The sequence below is a fragment of the Lasiodiplodia theobromae genome, assembly GCF_012971845.1.
Source record: "Lasiodiplodia theobromae strain AM2As chromosome Unknown scaffold_18, whole genome shotgun sequence".
Classification (NCBI taxonomy): domain Eukaryota; kingdom Fungi; phylum Ascomycota; class Dothideomycetes; order Botryosphaeriales; family Botryosphaeriaceae; genus Lasiodiplodia; species Lasiodiplodia theobromae.
In genome coordinates this window covers 1-18,268 of record NW_023336388.1, presented here as the reverse complement: position 1 = coordinate 18,268, position 18,268 = coordinate 1, and the positions used below count along the sequence as shown (strand labels likewise).

Genomic DNA, 18,268 nt, shown 5'->3' with positions numbered 1-18,268 from the left:
GAAACCCTAGTCGTATTATAGTAATGTATTTCTTCTATTCCTCAACGCGAACATCTTAGTCTATTAGAAAGCTTCCTCCGCGTGTCTAGGCTATATGTAAGCGGATCCACGCAAAGAAGTACTAATCATCCAACACTACCAATAAAATGACATTCAACCAAGTAATTAGCGACAGATACTTCTCAAACATATTCTTCCTTTCCATACTTCACTCCCTCCCATCTTCTCATTCACTATCGTATTTGCCGTGAGCAGTTGAAGCAAATGTCTAGACATTAATACAAATTTAAGATGAATACAGATGTATCCAAGAATTGAATTAATCTACCATGTAGCTAGCGTGCAATACCTTCAATTGGAAACGCCTAGTTTCGATTGCAATCTACTACTCTATTGAAACCCCAGCCACTATGACCCTTCAACTCAACAACAGTTAGCCACTAAAGACAAATTGTGTTAGTCCCGATGCAGATAGAGGCAGAAATAAATTCGGCATAGCATAAGCCGTTGCAAGGAGCTCTATACTAAAAAAAAGCAGGGAGTAATTAAAGAAAAACTTCAATGCCCCATGTTCTTCGCTGTCGCCTTCAGTCTTACACGTAGCACAACAGCGATTCTTTCCCTCAAAGCAGTAAGTGAGAAGTAGAAATCGAGGACAGGGTCTAGCACTCAAATCATATCCACTCTCCTCTCACTCCAACAAACCAACTACGATGAGTGCAACGACACGGATCTGGCCGCCGGGCAGGAACCGGTAGACAGCCTAGGTAGTTGGGATCACGATCCGTAGGATCCTGATCCCATCATCATAATCATTCATATCATTCACCGCCACGTATCCAGATCCTCAAACAGTGACTCTTGTCATGCCAATGAGAGAGCATAAAACTGACGACCAGTGTTACGTGAATTGCCAAGATAGGCTGATATCTATTGATCATACTTTCCGAACTGCGAATATAGAAAAGAGAAAGAGAAATACAAGATGGCCCCCATCGGAAAGGAAAAGAGAAGGAGGGAATAGAAGATGCATATGCATGCATGCTGTCGCAAGCACCAACACACCAACAAGTTCCCTACCTAGTTTCGCTTCCTTTTCAATGTAAAAAATTCCGTCCGCTCCAACATTCCGTTTCCCCCAAAGAGATACCATCGACGATCCATCCGGGCTACCCAGCTCACGGCTGACAGCGCAGCTGACGGTGCAGCAACGGTGTTCGGATCCTTTCGCTTTCGCTTCACTTTTCCACCTCCATCGCATCACCCCCGCCGGTGCTCGCTGGGGCAGGACCGCTGCCTGTACCCCCGGCACTCGCGACACTCTCGCCACCGCCCCCACCTTGCTGTTGCTTCACCCGTTTTGTTTCCCTTCCCTCGGTGTCCGCGACGCCGCTCTCGCCCGCTCTCCTCTTCTCCCCTTCACCGGCTCTTCTGCGCTCATCCTCTCTCGCTGCTCTCCTTGCCTCCTTGTCCATCCTCTCCTTCTCCTTGCGGAGCGCCTTGCTCTCGAACTCGTGCCAATCGCCTTGCAGCTTTTCGAGTTCTACAGCACGCCTCGGCGGTGGCTCCTCAGTTGTGAAGTATGGATGCTCCAGCACATCGCTCGCACTCGGTCTGGCCGCCGGGTCGTACTGGAACATGGCAGACAAGAGATCGAATGCCGCCGGTGTGACACGCTCCTTGTACTTCTCTGCAAAGGTGCTCGGCTTCTTCTCAGACGGCCGCAGCAGCTCGAACCATTGCATGTCAACAATGCCGGGCCATTCCGCTCGGGTGGGCGTGCCGAGCACGTTGTAGATTTTCTCGAGCTGATTGATTTCGCCGCCATCACCGGGGAAGATTGCGTGCTTAGTGAATATTTCCATGAGCACGCAAGATGCGGACCAGATGTCCACTGCTGGCCCATATTGCGTCTCGCCGAGCAGAAGCTCTGGGGAGCGGTACCAGATGGTGATGACGCGGTTTGTGTAGTCGAGCTTTTTCCGCTTTGCATAGAATCTCGCAAGACCGAAATCTGCCAGCTTCAATTGGCCAGTGTTGCTGACTAGGATATTTGCGGCCTTGATGTCTCGGTGAAGGACACCTCGGCGGTGGAGGTAGTCAAGACCCTCGAAGAGTTGTTTCGCCATGTCTTTCTTGTGGGAATGGTCGAGTTTGAAAGAAGGATGATTGAGGAGGCCAGTCAGGTCGTGAGAGAGGTATTCGAAGACCATGAAACAATCGTTCTTCTCAACCATGACTTCTTGGAGCTTGACAATACTGTCATGGTTAAGAGATTGGAGCAGCTTGATCTCGCGGATTGCAGTGACTGGGAAGCCATCACGTTCGCCTTCCATCCTGATCTTCTTCAGAGCGACCTTGTTGTTGGTGTAGACGTGGATTGCTTTGAACACCTTTCCGTAAGTTCCCGAACCGACGACAGACTCATTACCAGGTTTTCGGTAGTATACCGAGTCCGAAGCGGCAAATTCTGGTGTGAGAGAAGGCTTCGGTTTGGGCCGTTTCATGATCTTCTTTTCCTTGCGCGGCGCAGGCTTCGGTTCTGGTCGTCGCCTCACATCCGAGGGCCTGTAGTCAGACACTCTGAAGTCTGTTGGCCGGAATGCAGACGCTCCAGATTCTGACCGACGATCATCGTACTCGCCTCTTCTGTCATCATCCCTCCGGAAGTCTGATCTCCTGTCGTCTGGCCTCCGGTCATCTAACCTCCGGTCGTCTACCCGCCTGTCGTCTACCCGTCTGTCATCCAGCCGCCGGTCATCCAGTCGTCGATCGTCTAGTCGCCTGTCGTCTAATCGTCTGTCATCCAATCTTCTGTCATCAGGCCGTCTATCGTCGTGCCTCCGATCATCCGGTCTTCGGTAATCTGGCCGTCTATCTCTGTCGTCACGATCAGAGTACCTGTAGTCCCTCCGGTCATCATATTTGTAATCACTCCGTCGATCATCCGACCGATAGTCGGACCTGCGGTCATATGGAGGATCGTAACGGCGGTCATTGCGAGAGTCAAGTCTTGACTTTGACGGCGCAGAATGCGGGGGAATTGGACGAGCTTTGGATGCTGCAGTTTCAAGAACGGAGGGCTCGCGAGGTTTGGATGACAAATCGGCCTTTGGTGCGGAAGACGCTGCTGGAGCGGCCTTTGACTTGAGTGCGAAGCTTATCTTCGGACCTGAAGAGTTTTGTGCAGCCTCGGTTGCAGATGGTTTCGGCTGAGGTTTCTCCTCCTTCTCCTTCGGGCCCTGGTCCTCGACACGCAGATCCTTCGAGGGACGAAATGGATTGTCGTCTTCATCAACTGAAGGTTCGCTTTGTTCATGAACAGGTGACTGTGATTGGCTGGCTTGTTGTTGTTGGTTCATGCCAACAACAGGGGCAAGAAGGCTGCGATGTTTGTCAATTGGAGCGCGTCCTCCACGACTGCCGGTAGCTGGTGTCCAAGAAAGATTGCTGTAGTGGCCACGGCCGCGCCCAATAGCAGGCGTCGATTGCGAATATGACGAGCTTGAGGGTGGGTAGCGACGGTCACTCGAGTTGTAATGGTTTCCACGGTAGCTTCCATGACCTCCACGGTAAGACGGAGGAGGCTGGTTCGGGTAACCTTGTGGAGGTCCGTTGTAGGGCTGTTGGTAGTATGGTGCTTGCGACGGCGGATAGTTTGGATGATAAGGTGATTGATTCGGCGAATAGCCATGGGGTGGAGACCTGGGACGCGATTAGATTGTACAACAAAACTTTTAAATGTCGAATCTCACCCATGGTGACTGCCATAGTATTGCTGCTGGCCTCCCCAACCACTTCCTCTGCCTCCCGGATACGGGGATTGTGATTGTGGGGAAACGTGGCTCGGCGTTGCGTATGGCGGAGTATGCGAGTAGCTTCGCGTGTCCACGGGAGGACGCGAAGGTCTCCCTTGATTTGGATATCCCTCACGCATCCTTCTCTCTTCGTCTACCGACCTTGCAGAATCTGACTCGTACCCTCCACTCCGTCCACGCTCCCGTGAGCTTCGCCTCGAAACGGGCAGGCTTGGTCTAGCAGGCCGATCAGAGTCGCGGGAAGCACGGGACTCTGCACGATGTTTATGTCTTGTTGTGGACACAGGTGCGGGCGAACGGGACGGGCGACGGCGCGGTGAGCGGTGGTCTTTCTTGGCCGATTTCGCTGGCGGCGAACGCCGTCTAGGGACAGGCGATGGGGACCTTCGGGAGCGCGGGGTAGGAGAGCGGGCAGATCTTCGAGATGAGCGGACGTCAGAATCCCGCTCTTTTCTCGAGCTAGAACCACCCGTTTCCCTGTAATCCCTGCGTCTGCCGTCTGCAGAAGGCGTGCGTCTTCGATGGGCGTGGCGTCGCGATGGGGAACGTCGTGGGGACTCGGGTCGTCTGGCTCGTTCGCGTCTGTCGGGGGATGGAGATCGTTTGGCGTGGCGTGGGGGAGAGGCAGGGCGCCTGTAGTGCGACTCGGCGGATCGGGAGCGTCTACGGGAGGTGGACGGCACGTAGGAGTCGGGGGATGAGCGGCGCGTTGCTGTTCGGTCGCTGCGACTGGGCCGGGGAGAAGAGGTGGTGTCGGTATGCTTGCCTGGCGCACGGGGCCGTTCGGATGATCTCTCGAGGCTGGGGCTGCGGTGGTGCTTGGAGCGCTTGTGGTGGTCCCTCGCGCTTGATGGACTGATGCTCCGGCGTCGTTTTGCTGATGGAGGCGAGTCGTGTCGGGCCCTGTGGTCGCGCGAGGTCCTTTCTCCACCCGGGGCTCTGTTCCTAGACGGTCGGTAAAGGTCGTCCTTTGGATCTCTTGGCGTGGGCGACGGCCGCTCTCGACTGCGGCGCGGCCTCCTGCTGCGGCTCCTCTCGCGCTCGCGGGTCCTGGACAGACGACGGGATGCTGGGGTGGCGTGCTCGGATGGCGAGTGACGACCTGCGGCGGTCCTATCGTGGCCTCGTCCACGGCGCACCGATGCAGGCGAGCGTCCCCGCTCGCGCGACAAACTGCGATCGCCTGCAGCCCTACCTCTGCTGGTCCTGGGTGCTGGTTCCTCGGGTCGCCACTGATCTATCAACGGCGTTGACCCAGCCATAGAGATAGTCAGGAAGACATGTGGGCACTCAAGCAAGGTGCAGAGGTGTCGGGCACGCTACGCGAGATGCGAAAGAAAGTGACCACACCAAAAACGCAGACTTACCCCAAGGATGGCGGACGCTTGGACGGGGGTGGAGGGGCAGCGTGCGGGCGACTGCAGAAGTTCCGAGCTTGCAGTCGAGCCAGAGCCTGCGCAGGTAGAGTGCACGCGGGAGGTGAGAAGCGGCGCGCGCACGAAATGCAGTGAGGCTCAGTCCCGAAGCCGGCTAAGCGTAACCGTGACCGTGATCTAGGCGGCGGCGGCGTCACCGACTCCAGCATGCGCCGACTCAGTGCAGCTCTCGACCCAGCGACCGTGTTAGTGATTCAGTGTGCCCGGAGCCGCGTTCGTAATGCCGTCAGAAGAAGAAGTAGTAGAGGTCCCGGCCTGCGGTGCGATGCGTTGCGTTCTGCCGCCACCCTCCGCCCCCGGGGCCCAGCCCCAGCCCGTCGCTTCTTTGCCCTCAGATCCTGCTCCTCTATCGAATCGCACGTCCGCTGATTCGCGCGTCTGTCACGGGCCAAGCTATCTACAAATTCACGCACGCGCAGAGCCCAGCAGCCAGAGCCATCGACTCAACGCTCTGCGCTGCCAGCCCGAGCGACGGCGTCTCTCGGGGCGGAGGCGGCTCATCCGTGTGCCCGAAGAGAGCACTCCTCCACCGCGTGGGCGAATCCTGGCGGAGTGCGCACGCTGGTCAACCAACGACGAGCGTGCGGGGGGCTCTCCTTCGCTTCTAGTTCTGCGGATTCAGTGCAGGGCGGCGAGGGCGGAGCCTGGCGGCTGGGACGCGGCGATCTCTGCTGTCGTGCGGGTTTCTTCGGCGCTTGAACAATCTGTGTCGATGCTCGGCGGGCTTGGCCATGGTTTGATGAGGCACGCCAGGAGAAGCACGCTTTCTCAGTGTGCTCACCAGCATAGTAACTGCATCACCTTTCGAGACGCGATGCTGCTAGTGGGTAGAGGAGTCTCATCCTTACGCACTGCGCAGTCCATGGCTGTCGGCTCGACGGGAGTAGTAAGCGTAGCTTATCTCCCTTCTGAACGCTCCGGTGGAAGCCGGAATTCCCAGGTGTCTTTGTGGATTACCACACATAATGCGGATGTAGAGAGTCGCTCAGAGCGTAAGCACAAACGAGGCGCCAGCGATCCCTCCGCATCGACAAATGTCGTGCCCTGCAACGGGCATGTCGGCAACGTAGGGCAGTTAGCAGAACTGAAATGTAGGTCCCCAGGCCCTCCCTCATCCAGGCGCCGATGGAATCGGCCTGCGACACGCGCGCGGAGCGAAGGCCGCACGGCTGCTCAGTGCGAGCCTGCGAGGGCAACAAGCCCGTCCATCATCCAGTGAACCCATTCCGAATGCAACAAAAGCGTCTCAGTATAGTGGTGGAGATCTGAGGTGGAGGCGGGGGCGCGGTCGGGCGACACCCTGGGAGCGCTTGAGCGGTGTGGATTGGCAGCGCGACCGCAGCAGCGAGGTCTGTCGCATGGCCGTCACGGTACCCCAAAAGTCGCCGACGAAAGAGGGCGGCAGCACGGGGGGTACATACCAAAGTGCCGTGCCAGAGGGGGATTTCCTGCGATGGGCGGATTAAGGGTGACGGTGGTTGTCGGCCCGGAGATGGCTGGCGATGGCAGCGGAGCAGGTTGTGCAGAGCGGAGGACCGCTCTCCCTGCGCGGCGCTGGGCTGTGAAGCCGGCGGCGCATCACGTAAGCAAGGCTGCCGGCCGGTGCGGCGTGACCCTGCAGGCGCGAGCTCGGAGCGACGGCGACGGCAGGGATCTGGCAACGTTTTTCGGAGCCCTAGCGAAGGCGCAACTTCTGTCGCCGCCAAACTCCCCGAGGATGTGTCATAGCAGTAGACATCCTCTTTGTCGCCGATCGCAAGCTTTGCTCCGACCTGTGCTTCCCCAGTGCTCGCCATGGCCCCGCGCTTGTAGACAATACTACCCCAGCAGCCTTTTTGTCCCAGCCCGCCTTTCACGTCCGACCTGACGTAACCACCACCTGCCCGCCCAAAAAATTTACTCCCGCATTCTCCCGCGCGAAAATGGACCCGTCGCAGCAGAAGCCGCTCTCCGCCGTTCCCCCGCACGTCGTAAACGGCTCTACGCCCACCGAATCGCGAGACCAGCGCGAGCGCGACAGCCTCTTCGCGTCGATCCAGTCATCTGCCAGCGCCCGTCAGCCCATTGACCTCACCCACCCCAATGGCACTTTCTCCAAACCTCAGACTCACAAGATGGACCTCGTTCGCGGCAAAGCGCATATGGTGAATGGCGTCGAGGAACACGCTCGTGACGCGAAGGACGAGGCCTCCCCACCTACGCCGCTGGCCACGAGTCGTCCCCAGAGTCCCTTTACTCAGCATCCCACCATCGACTTTGACGGCCTGAGCTGGCCCAGTAAGGAACACATACGGTGATGTGTCGGTTCTTCATAGCTGACGCGATTTTAGGCTTGGGAACGCGGGAGCGCAAGGAAGCCACCGACGAGCAGAAGGAGGAGCGTCTCCAGAAACTCTCGGGCGCCGTGCGGACGATTCTCGAATGCCTTGGCGAAGACCCCAACCGCGAGGGTCTTCTCGAGACGCCGGAGCGTTATGCCAAAGCCATGCTCTTCTTCACAAAGGGCTACGAGGAGAACCTGTTCGACATCGTCAATCGGGCGGTTTTCCATGAGGACCACGATGAGCTCGTCATTGTGAAGGACATCGAGGTCTTTTCGCTCTGCGAGCATCATCTGGTTCCCTTCATGGGAAAGGTTGGTGGTAATGCAGTTACATGAGAGAGTTAATACTGACGATGCGCCCTAGATGCACATTGGCTATATTCCCAACCGTCGTGTCCTCGGTCTCTCGAAGCTTGCCAGGATTGCGGAGATGTTCGCGCGCAGGCTCCAGGTACAAGAGCGTTTGACGAAGCAGGTCGCTCTGGCCTTGTCCGAGGTGCTTCAGCCCCAGGGTGTAGCTGTCGTCATGGAATCGAGCCATCTTTGCATGGTCATGCGCGGTGTTGAGAAGACCGGCTCGAGCACAACCACCAGCTGCATGCTCGGACGCATGCGGTCTACTGCGAAAACCAGGGAAGAATTCTTGAACCTCGTTCTTGGCCGGCGGTAAATCATCGCGCCTCTTTGCATATTCGGCGGCACACAATTTGCTTCTTTCCAGGTTTGGCGTTTAACATTGGGTAGGTCTAGGCGTTCTTGTGGTGTTCATCCACCAGAGGCAGGCGGCGAAAAACAAAGATACCGTACATGTGCAAACATTTCTGTTAGTGTAAGATTTGACGGCGACAGTGTCAGCTCATCCTGGCAGCGCCTTTCAACAGGCATTCTGCGGCTCGTTCGGCGGGCCCGCATATCATATAGCATCCAAATGTGAGATACTATATGCGAAGTGAAAGTGAAGAGCTCGGTTTTTGGTTGCGTGAATGGCGTTCGTCCAACCTCTTGTTTACGTTCACCCGGTAACACTTCCTATTGTCGCCCTGCCCTATTTATGCCTCGTCGCGCTTCGCATTTCCTCCACCTCGTCCATATCTTCCTCTCCCTCTCCCTCAAGTCTACAAAAGCAGTTGCTTCGTTTCAACCTCTGCTCGACTCACCTCCTTGGACCAACAGGATGTCGTCGTCAAAGCGCATGGATATTCAGTCCATGTTAAATCCGACCAACGGCAACGAAGCAAACGACAACAATGATGCCCAGCGCAATAGTCAAATTGGCGCCGCGCCTGAGTCTTCCGAGTCCCAGCGTACGTTGAGCGCTTTGCCCGACCATCAACAGCAAGGTATATAGCCTCTTCCATTGCAGTTTTGTGGATAGATCTATGACGCAGGAACCCAGGACAAACCACGGCTCCACTCCCCGGCCAAATCAAGAGCAAGGGCAAGCGCCAGGCCAGCAACTCTTCCCTCGCCGACTCATCTTCGCCCGGCCTCCGCCGCAAGCGGACCAAGCCGAACCTGAAGATCTCACCCAGCGCCGCCAACAGTCCGTTCCCTCCATCAAAATTCTCCATCGCAGGCCGCACGCCAGACAAGCCCAGTGGCCATGCCCCCGCACCCGAAAACACGTCGTTCGGACTCGGCATCGAGGGCCTTTCCACTAGTGGGGAGGGCAGCTTCAGTACCTCCTCCGCTGGTCCCACGCGCAGTGCATCTCCGACGAAAGGATATGGCCCCATGACCTCATTGGCCTCTTCTTTTGGGCAGCTGTTTCAAGATGTTAAAAAGGATGGGGAGAAGCAAGAAGATGGGAAGACATCTGGAGGAGCTTCAACCGCAAGCGGGGGCGACACCAAGATGAGCGGTACGGAGGAAGATCCATACGATGCTATCATGGCCTCGCTCGAAACCGCCGAAGAAGACGAACTGCCCGAGGAAGTCGACATCGGCTCTCCCACGCCACCGTCATCTCCAGTCATCCCCGCGCAAAGCCAGCTTCCCGCGCAGCACAAGCTTCCGAACCCCAAGGGAAAGAACAAGCAGCCAAAAATGGTCTTCAGCATAGGCGAGGCCATCATGAGCCAGAACGACGTCCTCCTGAACGTGTGCAACTTCATGGGCCTCCGCGACTTCTTCAACTTCTACTGCGTCTCGAAGCGCTTTTACGTGCTCGTCAACTCGCACTACACGACGTACATGAAGCAGCTCGCGCGCAACCACGCCCCGCTGGCCAGCACCATCTTCCCCTACCAGCTCTACAAGCGCGCCTGCATCCGCGACCCCATGTACCGCACCCGGCCGGCCCACGCCTCGGACGACCCGAGCACCTACATCAACCCGGTCCTCAACCGCTCCACCCAGACCCTCTCCGCAACCACCCAACCCATCACGCCGGCCAACACCAACGCGGCGCCGGAGGTCATCCGCACGGTGCCGGGCTTGCGCTGGGTGCTGATGTGCGTGTACCGCGAAGCCATCGCGCACGACATCCTGCTGTGCCTGGCGCTCGAGGGCCACCGGTTCCCGGGCCACATCATGGGCACGGTGCTGCGCATCTGGGGGCTGATGGACCACCCGTTCAACGGCACGCGGCTGGCCGTCATCCACGACATCCGGCAGTGGTCCAACCGCGACATCTTCGTCGGCCTCATGTTCTTCATCAAGCTCGACATGCGCTTCTCGGACCCGCTGCTCGGCTCGGGCGAGTGCGTCCTGCGCCGCCTCTTCATGGGCCAGCGCAGCCTCGTCGTCCTGTGGGAGGCCCTGCGCGGCCTCACCGCCCGCACCCGCGCCGAGGTCCTGCACCTGCTCGTCCGCTGGGACTGCACCATGGCCCGCGACATCTCGGACAAGCTGGCCCGCGGCGAGGGCGCTGATGATTCGGTCTTTGGCGTGCCGGTGCATCAGATTGGCATGCTGTGCCGAGAGGGCTGGAGGCAGGGCGCTCCGTTGCTGCTGCGTCCCGATCAGCTCGTCCTGAGGGAATCGGCGAGGCGTGGGTTGAACATGCAGCGGTGCTTCTTGGACTTCATGCTGTGGGGCTACATTGACTGGACCTGGCTGGTCAACATCCCGCGGCCGGATCTGAAGGAGTTGGAGGAAGAGGATAGGAAGAGGCGTGCCGGTGAGCCCATAGTTGAATCGGGCGGTCAGGATGGCAAGAGAGAGTTCAGCAGTGGAAGCTTCAGGGCGCCGAAAGTTTCCTCTAACAACGACTAGTGGTATGAAAATCGGTATGACTACTAAAAATGCTGGTGGAGATTCAGGTAATTGTTTAACAAAAGGAAAGGCGGAGTATTCGGGAAAACTTTCATATTCAAAACAAAAGGCAGATGGATAAGGGCATCAAAATGGCCGTAACACCATTGCGGTAAATTCTAAGGGAGTAATCATAATGAGCGATTAGAAAAAAAAAGACATCTAAAATGCAAACGGATCCAAGACAAGCACTCGTGATCATTGGGAAACAAGCATTTGGATTCTTAATAGATGTGAGACTGGTTTGCTTGGTTGCAACAAAGCCGTGGTAATTGAAGCTATTGTTTGGATGCATCTGTTCACATATGTGTTGTATATTTATGTCTGGATGGACGTTTCAACTGCTCTCCTCTGTCGTAATACCAAGGGAAACAAGCTTGTAGCGCCGCAGAAAGCAATGTATCTCCAGCACGAACAAATCTATTCCACGCAGATGCTATGGCATCCCCTCTAATGCGCATGGCGAATGCAATCATCCCACAGCTCTGACGCAGCTTTTTCGCTCCATTATGTACTACGCCCGTCTGTCTCCCCAACCAACATTTACAAAAAACGTCAGACGTCTCCTCGCCTACAGCTTCTCTCCCTGAATCGTCGCAACGACCTTTCTCGCGTGCCTGCTCGCCCTGAACTCCAGGTACCAAACGCCCTGCCACGTACCGGTGGCCAGCCTACCATTCGAGATCGGAATCGTCACGCTCGCGCCCACGAGCGCCGACTTGATATGCGCCTAGATCTGGAATCAGCGACCCACCCACCATGCAACTGAAAAAAAAAAAAGAGCAAAGCTCTCCCCCACTCACCGGCATGTCATCCAACCCCTCAGCGCTGTGCCTGTACAGGTTGCCCTTGCGGTCCTCGGGCGCGACGCGGTCCAGCGCGTCCGTCATGTCGGCGCGCACGTCCTCGTCCCAGTTCTCGTTCAGGCTGAGGGCGCACGACGTGTGCTGCACGAACAGGTTGAGCAGCCCCACCTTGTACTCGCGCAGCTCGGGCAGCTCCCGCTCGATGTGGTCCGTCACCAGGTACGCGCCCTTGGACTTGGGCGGCAGGTGGATCGTCTTCTGGAACCAGGACATTGTGTTGGCGACCGATGGTGGTTGTAGTTGCGGTGCTGACGTGGGGTGCGCGAGAGTCGTTTCGGTGGCCGTCGGAAAGCAGTGCGCGGGCGGGCAGCAGGCGCACGGTGGCAGCGAAGGGATTGACGGCGTCGAGGGTAGGAAAGGTGTCAATGGGAGCCTGAGGATGTAGATGAAGAGATTGGGGAAGAAGGCGATAATGAAGATAAAGAGGAAGCCGAAGGTGTTCAGCGGGCTAGCGGTGGGGAGCGGCATCTTTTTGCGGGCGACGTCATTGGTGGTGGGGTTGTGGCGTGCCTAAGAAAACGGAGGCGCGCCCGCACTGGCGCACCTTATATACACCTCCTTCCCGCCAGGCAACGACATATTGCTCTTTTTCTGCACAGGCCATGGGGACACGTTTCGAACTTGAGATGCTTATTTTTGAGCACCAGCTCACTACCAATCATTTGCTCGCCAAACCCATTGGACGACGAAAGCAAGGCAATTGCATGGAAGAAATCTGAAACTTGTCCGTAGACTCGTCGGAAGAAACCCAGAAGGAAAATCAAAGAAAACCATCAAGAGGCAGCAATAATGTACTCGGCCCTGAGGCTGCCAAATACCGTTGTGTGGCCAAGGCCCTTGACGAAGAACAGCAGACTTGCAAGAAGCAGGCAACTGAGGAGGGAGGCCCGAGAAATTGAAAGAAAAGAAGACCGATCTTTGAACCTTGTGCAATTTGTATTTGATCGGTGGAAATCGCAGTGTCGCTGGATATGCCATGTTGGAGGAAGAGGCTACGACAACCCGGGGGTATTGCGCAGCATCGCTGGAGTCCAGTTTGTACACAGGAAGAGTCGTGTGCTGTCCGAGAAGTTGGAATTGGGAAATGTACTGTCATAGAAAGAGCTTGGGAATTACTTCCGGCCGAACTTGACTTGGGTTGCAGATACCTTGTCATACCGTCAAAACAACCATAGACGTGAGGTCCGGGGGGAAATGAGCTTACCACTTCACGTGGGTCTACTCGCGAGTGCGAACGAAGTAGGCCCTGCCCTGGTGGGTGTCCCAGTAGCCAGGACGAAGATCGTTCTCGATGGTAGCGAAGGAGCGCAGAGTCCATTGACCATCAAGCTCCCTCACGTAGAACATCTGGTCATCGCGCGGATCACGCGGGACCATCTCCTGGTCACCACGGCGGGGGGCCATACCACGGCGATGCATAACGTACGCCACATTGTCCTGATAGACTTCGCTCGCAGTACGGCCGTACCAGTTGTGCTCGTGACTGTAGGGGGTGTTGTGGTAGCCCGGACCACCATAGTAGTAGCCGTAGTTGCGAGGCCACTGTGAGAGATCGTTAGTGGAATGCACTCGGGCTGGTAAACGACACGATGCAAAGCAAAGTGAGAAAGTACCGCGTAGTAGTAGCTACTGTTGATGGAGGAGTCGGAGCGGGGGCGGTAATAGTAGGTGTGGTAGCGGTCGCGGTCACCGTCAACCTGTGTACCACTCAGTTGCTGAGCTTGAGCAGCCTCAACAGCCTCAGGCGCAGGCTTGGGTGCAGCAGCGGCAGCGGCGGCGGTAGCAGCAGCAGCAGCAGCCGAAGCCAGACGAATGGTCTGGCCACGGTTGGCGTCCTGGGCCCACTGCTCGTAGTCGTTGACGTAGCCGACGGGGTTCATTGTTGCAATGTGGAGTGCGGCAGTGACGTGGAGTTTGAGTTGGTAGGAAGAGGGAGAGATGGAGGGAAAGGAATTGGCGCATGCAATTATCAGGTGCAGGGTCCGAATGAGGAAGCGGCGGGCAGCGACAGGGAGGAGCGGGCTTGACTCACCGACCATTTCCACCAGCGGTCCAAGTATGCCATGCTTCGGTGCTTCTTTTTCTTGGGCTTGGGAGGGTCTTCGATGATGTACTCAGTAAAGGGCCAGCACATAACAGAATCGACGCTAAGGAAGAGAGCTGGAAGAGTGGAGGAGGAAGAGCGGCTGTTATGGCGGGCGGGCGGTGGGACAGAATGCCTCGTCGCGACTTCCCGACTGGTTTCTACTATCATCGGACGCACCGCCTGCCTAACCGGGCATCATCGGCGGAAGCCAGCCTACTGAAGCTCGACACATGCTCGTCTGTGTCACCGCAGCGCGCCATGTTGTTTGCTTCTACCATTGCACGACTGCTCTGCTCGTGACAGCCATTGGCTGACCATCCGCACGCTTCCGTCACTTCTAACTCCAGGCACCAATTTCTAGCACATGCCGCTCACTTTATGACGAACTCCTGTACTCCGAGTCTTTCTGCCAATTCCAGGCCTTCGGAATCTGTCCTGGATTTGTCAACACGAGACCGTTCGTTGGCGCTTTACTGCCTTGAAAATTTCATATTTTACTCATAATAACCGGTGGGACCTCCCCCAGAGCTTTTGTATGCATTGGCTCTGAGAAACAGATGAGAGAAAAAGAGGCGTTCCCATGCCGCTAATCCCTGCTGCATTAGACTGGTCAATCTCCTGCCTCCACGCCTACCATGTTCAAGTGATGAGCAGAGGGCTCACGGATTCGCATATCTCGCGCACAAACTCGAGAGATGGTCCGCTCTAGACATAATGTTCTCACTATGTCTCCTGATCAGGGGCAATGTGCGCAACCGGCAAGCTGCTCTCGTGTGGTTGCAGACCTCATGACCTCGCATGTGCCCCTTTGCGGGAACGAGGCTAGTCTGCCGAGAAATGCAAATCACGCTGAACTTTGTGTCTACCGTGAACTGGAACGGAAATGAGTATATTAGTTCTCGATTGGCACTAGGTGAGGAAAAGCCAAAAGGTCCTTGGATTCATACGCTTAGAGGGCGGAAAATTCGACATCAAGAACGTAGAAGTCATCACAAAAACGGCAGATGTGCTACTTTACAAACACCAAGCGGAAACTTCCGGACCATAGAACGGAGTGGTGAAAAGTTGATAGGTTGGTGAAACGAAGAAAAGGATGACCTGACAAACTGCCCGCTCCCATGACATCACTGATGAGTACTCGCGCTCTACCTACCACGATCTGCTAGTAAGTGCCGTATTCGCCCTCTTTACTATTTTTTTCAGCCAAGAAAATGAAGTACCTCACATTCAATTGGTCACTCTGGCTAGAATACGCAACATATACGAAGAGCCTCTCGAAATATTGGGGTCGAGCACGTACATGTACTTCAGTTCTCGAAGCCTGATGAATTTAATTCTGATATTGGACATGAATAGCATCTGGAACCGGACGTGCTACTAATCGGAGCTCCGCAGTGACCTTTCACCTGCGTTTGAAACCCAGCGTCGATATGCGGAATTTCGGGCACTGACGTTTCAGTCTCGCAAAGTGCGTCTGCATTTCTCCCTCCTCTCACCTAGAACCTCCGATTGTCCTCGATCTCTCTTCCACCGCCTATATTTGGTGGCGTCTGCTCACACTCATGATTTCGTCTGGCTCCGTCGCTGCAAGGATCCTCGCATTCTCTTCTCCGAAAATCCCGGTCCGTCCTTGCTACCCTCATACGCACCAACCAGTCCTTGTGCCAGTCGCTAGCACTTTTGTACTCAGAACAAGGAACAAACACCGAAGGCCGGTAGATCATTTGTTCACGGGCACGCATTCACCCGCACGCGATCGAGCTATCTCATGAACTGCTCACTGTCTCGAGGCTAATGCGATAGCATACTAAAACGATGCTGGCACGACCGCCACAGGTCATGCAACGTTACGCGGCCTCTTGGTGATTGACTAGCCCTCCTGAAGAGCGTGGAGACGATGGCACGAGCCTGCTGCTCGCAGGTAGGGAGATCGACGTGGAGCGCCCTGTCACCTGTGTTGCAATAGCTCTGGATATACCAGGCAATATTGTCTTCGAGTTGTCGCCTGTGCATCCACATCAACTCTTCACGATGGGGGGCCGGCTGCCACAAAAATCGCGTCCACAGGATGGTTCCCTGCCTGTGTCGGACGACGGGATTTACGCCACGAGGGAACCCATCATGTTCATCAAAATTCAGTAAAATGAGTGCGGCGAGCCCCAGTACCTCGTGAGAGGCGACCAATAAGTGCTGTTGCTCATACAGAGACCTCCATCGGGCCACATCGGGCGGTGGGTGTGTATTTCCTCGGTTGTTATCGCGGCCGGTAGAAGGGATATAAGACTCAGGCACAATGACACGATAGCGTTGAGTTGTCAGACGACGTGTTTCGGGGGATTCCCTCCGCCCATGCAGCTCTCTTTCATCTTCCCGTTGCTCAGTCTCCCCAGAGCGTACTGGCCGGACTGTCTCATAACTGATTTCGGTCTCCCCACTGCCATCACTGGCCGAATCCTCACTACTGGAACTCGAAGAGCCGCAATCAACTTGAGCCGGCCCCCAATGCCTCCCATCGAAACGAGCCCTCTGCCCCTGCGCCGGCGTAGACGGATCGATGTCGACATCCGCGAAATCGGCGCCGCTCCACGAGAAAGGCTGTCTCGACGTCCAGCCACGCGCCGGAGAATACTCCCACTCCAAGGCGTCCAAAGCCTCATCACCGGTCCCGAATCCGCCGGGTCCGACGTGCCGGCCGTGCGGCAAGCGCTGCCCCCGTTCCGCATCGTCGGCGTGTAATGGGGTAGCGGCGTCGAAGTGGCCGGGTCGTCGTCGTTCGTCATTTGCGCTGCTGCTGCTTCTAACCTGCGAACTGGTCGGTCGTCGATATCGAACCTCTCTGTCTTCGCCGCCGTGGCGGTAGGAGGCGCCGCTGGTGGAAGAGCTGGTCCAGGCAGTACGGCCGTCGCAGCGTTCGTTCGCCTGATCCGGCTGTTGGCGCGGCGCGGAGGGCCCCCCCGTCTTCTTCTCCACTGGTGCGAAGTACGCGCACGCGCTGACGGGATGGTTGGAGTTCAGGTTTGGAGCCGGGGCCAGCGAGCCGTGCGGGGGAGGGCGTGGCGGCGGGATGTACGGGATGGGAGAGGTGGGGCGGCTGCTACCTTTTCCGAATTCGGAAGTGAATCGATGCGGCGTCCTACGCTGTCCTTGAGGATCCAGGAATGGGTTTTCAGGTGAATATGGAACGAACCGCTTCGAGGACTTGGCTGGGATGGGCGGCGGTGTTGTGCGTCCCCCTATAGTACGGAAAGGTCGGTTGGGAATGGGATAATCGTCGAGTTGGTCGGATGGAGTTGCTCTTCCCAACAATTCTTCTGTGCCTGGCAACTCGCTGATATCCCCAGACTTCAGAAATTCATCGTCACTGTCCTGCATGTTTGACTTGCAGCTGAAGTACTGGGAGCTCGTTTCGGTGCTAGAGTTACCCATTGTTGCCACCTCGGACAAAATCTCGCAGGCAATCTCCTCTATGACGGAAGCGAGCTTGTCATGATCATCCTGGACTTTATTGATGGCGTAGTAGAGCTCTTCGACTTTCTGCTCGAGCAGGTTGATCCGTAGATCCGCACCCTGGCGCCTATTTGAGGCTCCGCGCATCCACCCATTTAACTCGTCCTCATCGTTTCCTTCATTCGTAGGGCGGTGCGTCGTCGGCAAGATGGGAGAATTGGAAGAGCGCCTTGGCCAGGAAGTTCTACCACGGCCGTCGCCCTCATCAGGCCTCCTGTCGTCTTGGTTGCGAGACTTCCGGTTCATCTTTATGATAGACTCGAAGCACTTGATGAAAGCCGCGAGGATGCAGCAGGTTATGAATACTCCGAAAGTGGTAGTGACACCGAGGGTAATAGAGTTCCAGGGGTCTGTGGTCGAAGTGGGCGTCGCTGAGGGATCAGAAGTTGGATTCGCTGCGGTTTTGTCAAACATCAACGGGCGTCTTTCTGTTCCCCTGCTGGGCTTCAGTACGGGATAGGATCAGTGTGGTGTCTCTCGGTGAGAGCCTGGAAGCCAATGTTTTTATGCAAGCGGTAGGCGTTTGCGGTCATGCCTTTGACGGCTGACATTGCTGGCAGCGATGCTGGCAGCAAACAGTTTAGCAATCAGACATAATGCCAGAGACTAGATTGGCAATCACCCAGATGCCATCAAAAGGATGCTCAGAAACTTCCATTGTCACTGAGTTGACCTTAGTTGTAATCATCATGATCGCATATAACTAGATAAAATAGCTATTATCCCCGTCAATACTCCAATTCTAGATCTTCAACCAAGCTGTTGCTGCGTTTCACTTCCTTCAACACCCTTGCCATTTTCGTCATCGTTTGCAGCGGTAACTTGATTGATTTGAGACTTGGGACTTGGAATTTTTGAACTGTTTTTGTAGTCCTTCAGACGAGAATCTCGAAGCGCTAGAAACAGCAAATTTTTCCATGCCTACAGAGGGGTGCTGCAGCCGATGGCTAGCGCGAAGAATAGCAGGGCTCTAGAAC

The 18,268-nt window shown here is 56.1% G+C and overlaps 6 protein-coding genes across 6 annotated transcripts; 2 read left to right on the top strand and 4 right to left on the bottom strand.

Annotated features, from left to right (window-relative positions):
- Window positions 1–1,238: 1,238 nt before the first annotated feature.
- On the bottom strand, window positions 1,239–2,507 carry LTHEOB_6217 (Serine threonine protein kinase; the record flags this gene model as incomplete). Its single annotated transcript, XM_035515449.1, has 1 exon — window positions 1,239–2,507. The coding sequence occupies one exon, from the start codon at window positions 2,505–2,507 to the stop codon at window positions 1,239–1,241; it is 1,269 nt and encodes a 422-aa protein (XP_035372800.1).
- A 4,669-nt stretch (window positions 2,508–7,176) lies between these two features.
- Window positions 7,177–8,247, top strand: LTHEOB_6216 (GTP cyclohydrolase i; the record flags this gene model as incomplete). The annotated part of the gene is made up of 3 exons (XM_035515448.1): window positions 7,177–7,531; window positions 7,585–7,889; window positions 7,942–8,247. The coding sequence occupies 3 exons, from the start codon at window positions 7,177–7,179 to the stop codon at window positions 8,245–8,247; spliced, it is 966 nt and encodes a 321-aa protein (XP_035372799.1).
- A 381-nt stretch (window positions 8,248–8,628) lies between these two features.
- Window positions 8,629–10,793, top strand: LTHEOB_6215 (GTP cyclohydrolase i; the record flags this gene model as incomplete). Its single annotated transcript, XM_035515447.1, has 2 exons — window positions 8,629–8,917; window positions 8,974–10,793. The coding sequence occupies 2 exons, from the start codon at window positions 8,629–8,631 to the stop codon at window positions 10,791–10,793; spliced, it is 2,109 nt and encodes a 702-aa protein (XP_035372798.1).
- A 610-nt stretch (window positions 10,794–11,403) lies between these two features.
- Window positions 11,404–12,166, bottom strand: LTHEOB_6214 (uncharacterized protein; the record flags this gene model as incomplete). Its single annotated transcript, XM_035515446.1, has 2 exons — window positions 11,404–11,562; window positions 11,636–12,166. 2 exons carry the CDS (start codon window positions 12,164–12,166, stop codon window positions 11,404–11,406), a joined length of 690 nt encoding a protein of 229 aa, XP_035372797.1.
- Window positions 12,167–12,916: 750 nt separating this feature from the next.
- On the bottom strand, window positions 12,917–13,578 carry LTHEOB_6213 (uncharacterized protein; the record flags this gene model as incomplete). The annotated part of the gene is made up of 2 exons (XM_035515445.1): window positions 12,917–13,240; window positions 13,312–13,578. 2 exons carry the CDS (start codon window positions 13,576–13,578, stop codon window positions 12,917–12,919), a joined length of 591 nt encoding a protein of 196 aa, XP_035372796.1.
- Window positions 13,579–16,099: 2,521 nt separating this feature from the next.
- Window positions 16,100–17,705, bottom strand: LTHEOB_6212 (uncharacterized protein; the record flags this gene model as incomplete). Its single annotated transcript, XM_035515444.1, has 2 exons — window positions 16,100–16,200; window positions 16,244–17,705. 2 exons carry the CDS (start codon window positions 17,703–17,705, stop codon window positions 16,100–16,102), a joined length of 1,563 nt encoding a protein of 520 aa, XP_035372795.1.
- Between the last annotated feature and the right edge of the window lie 563 nt (window positions 17,706–18,268).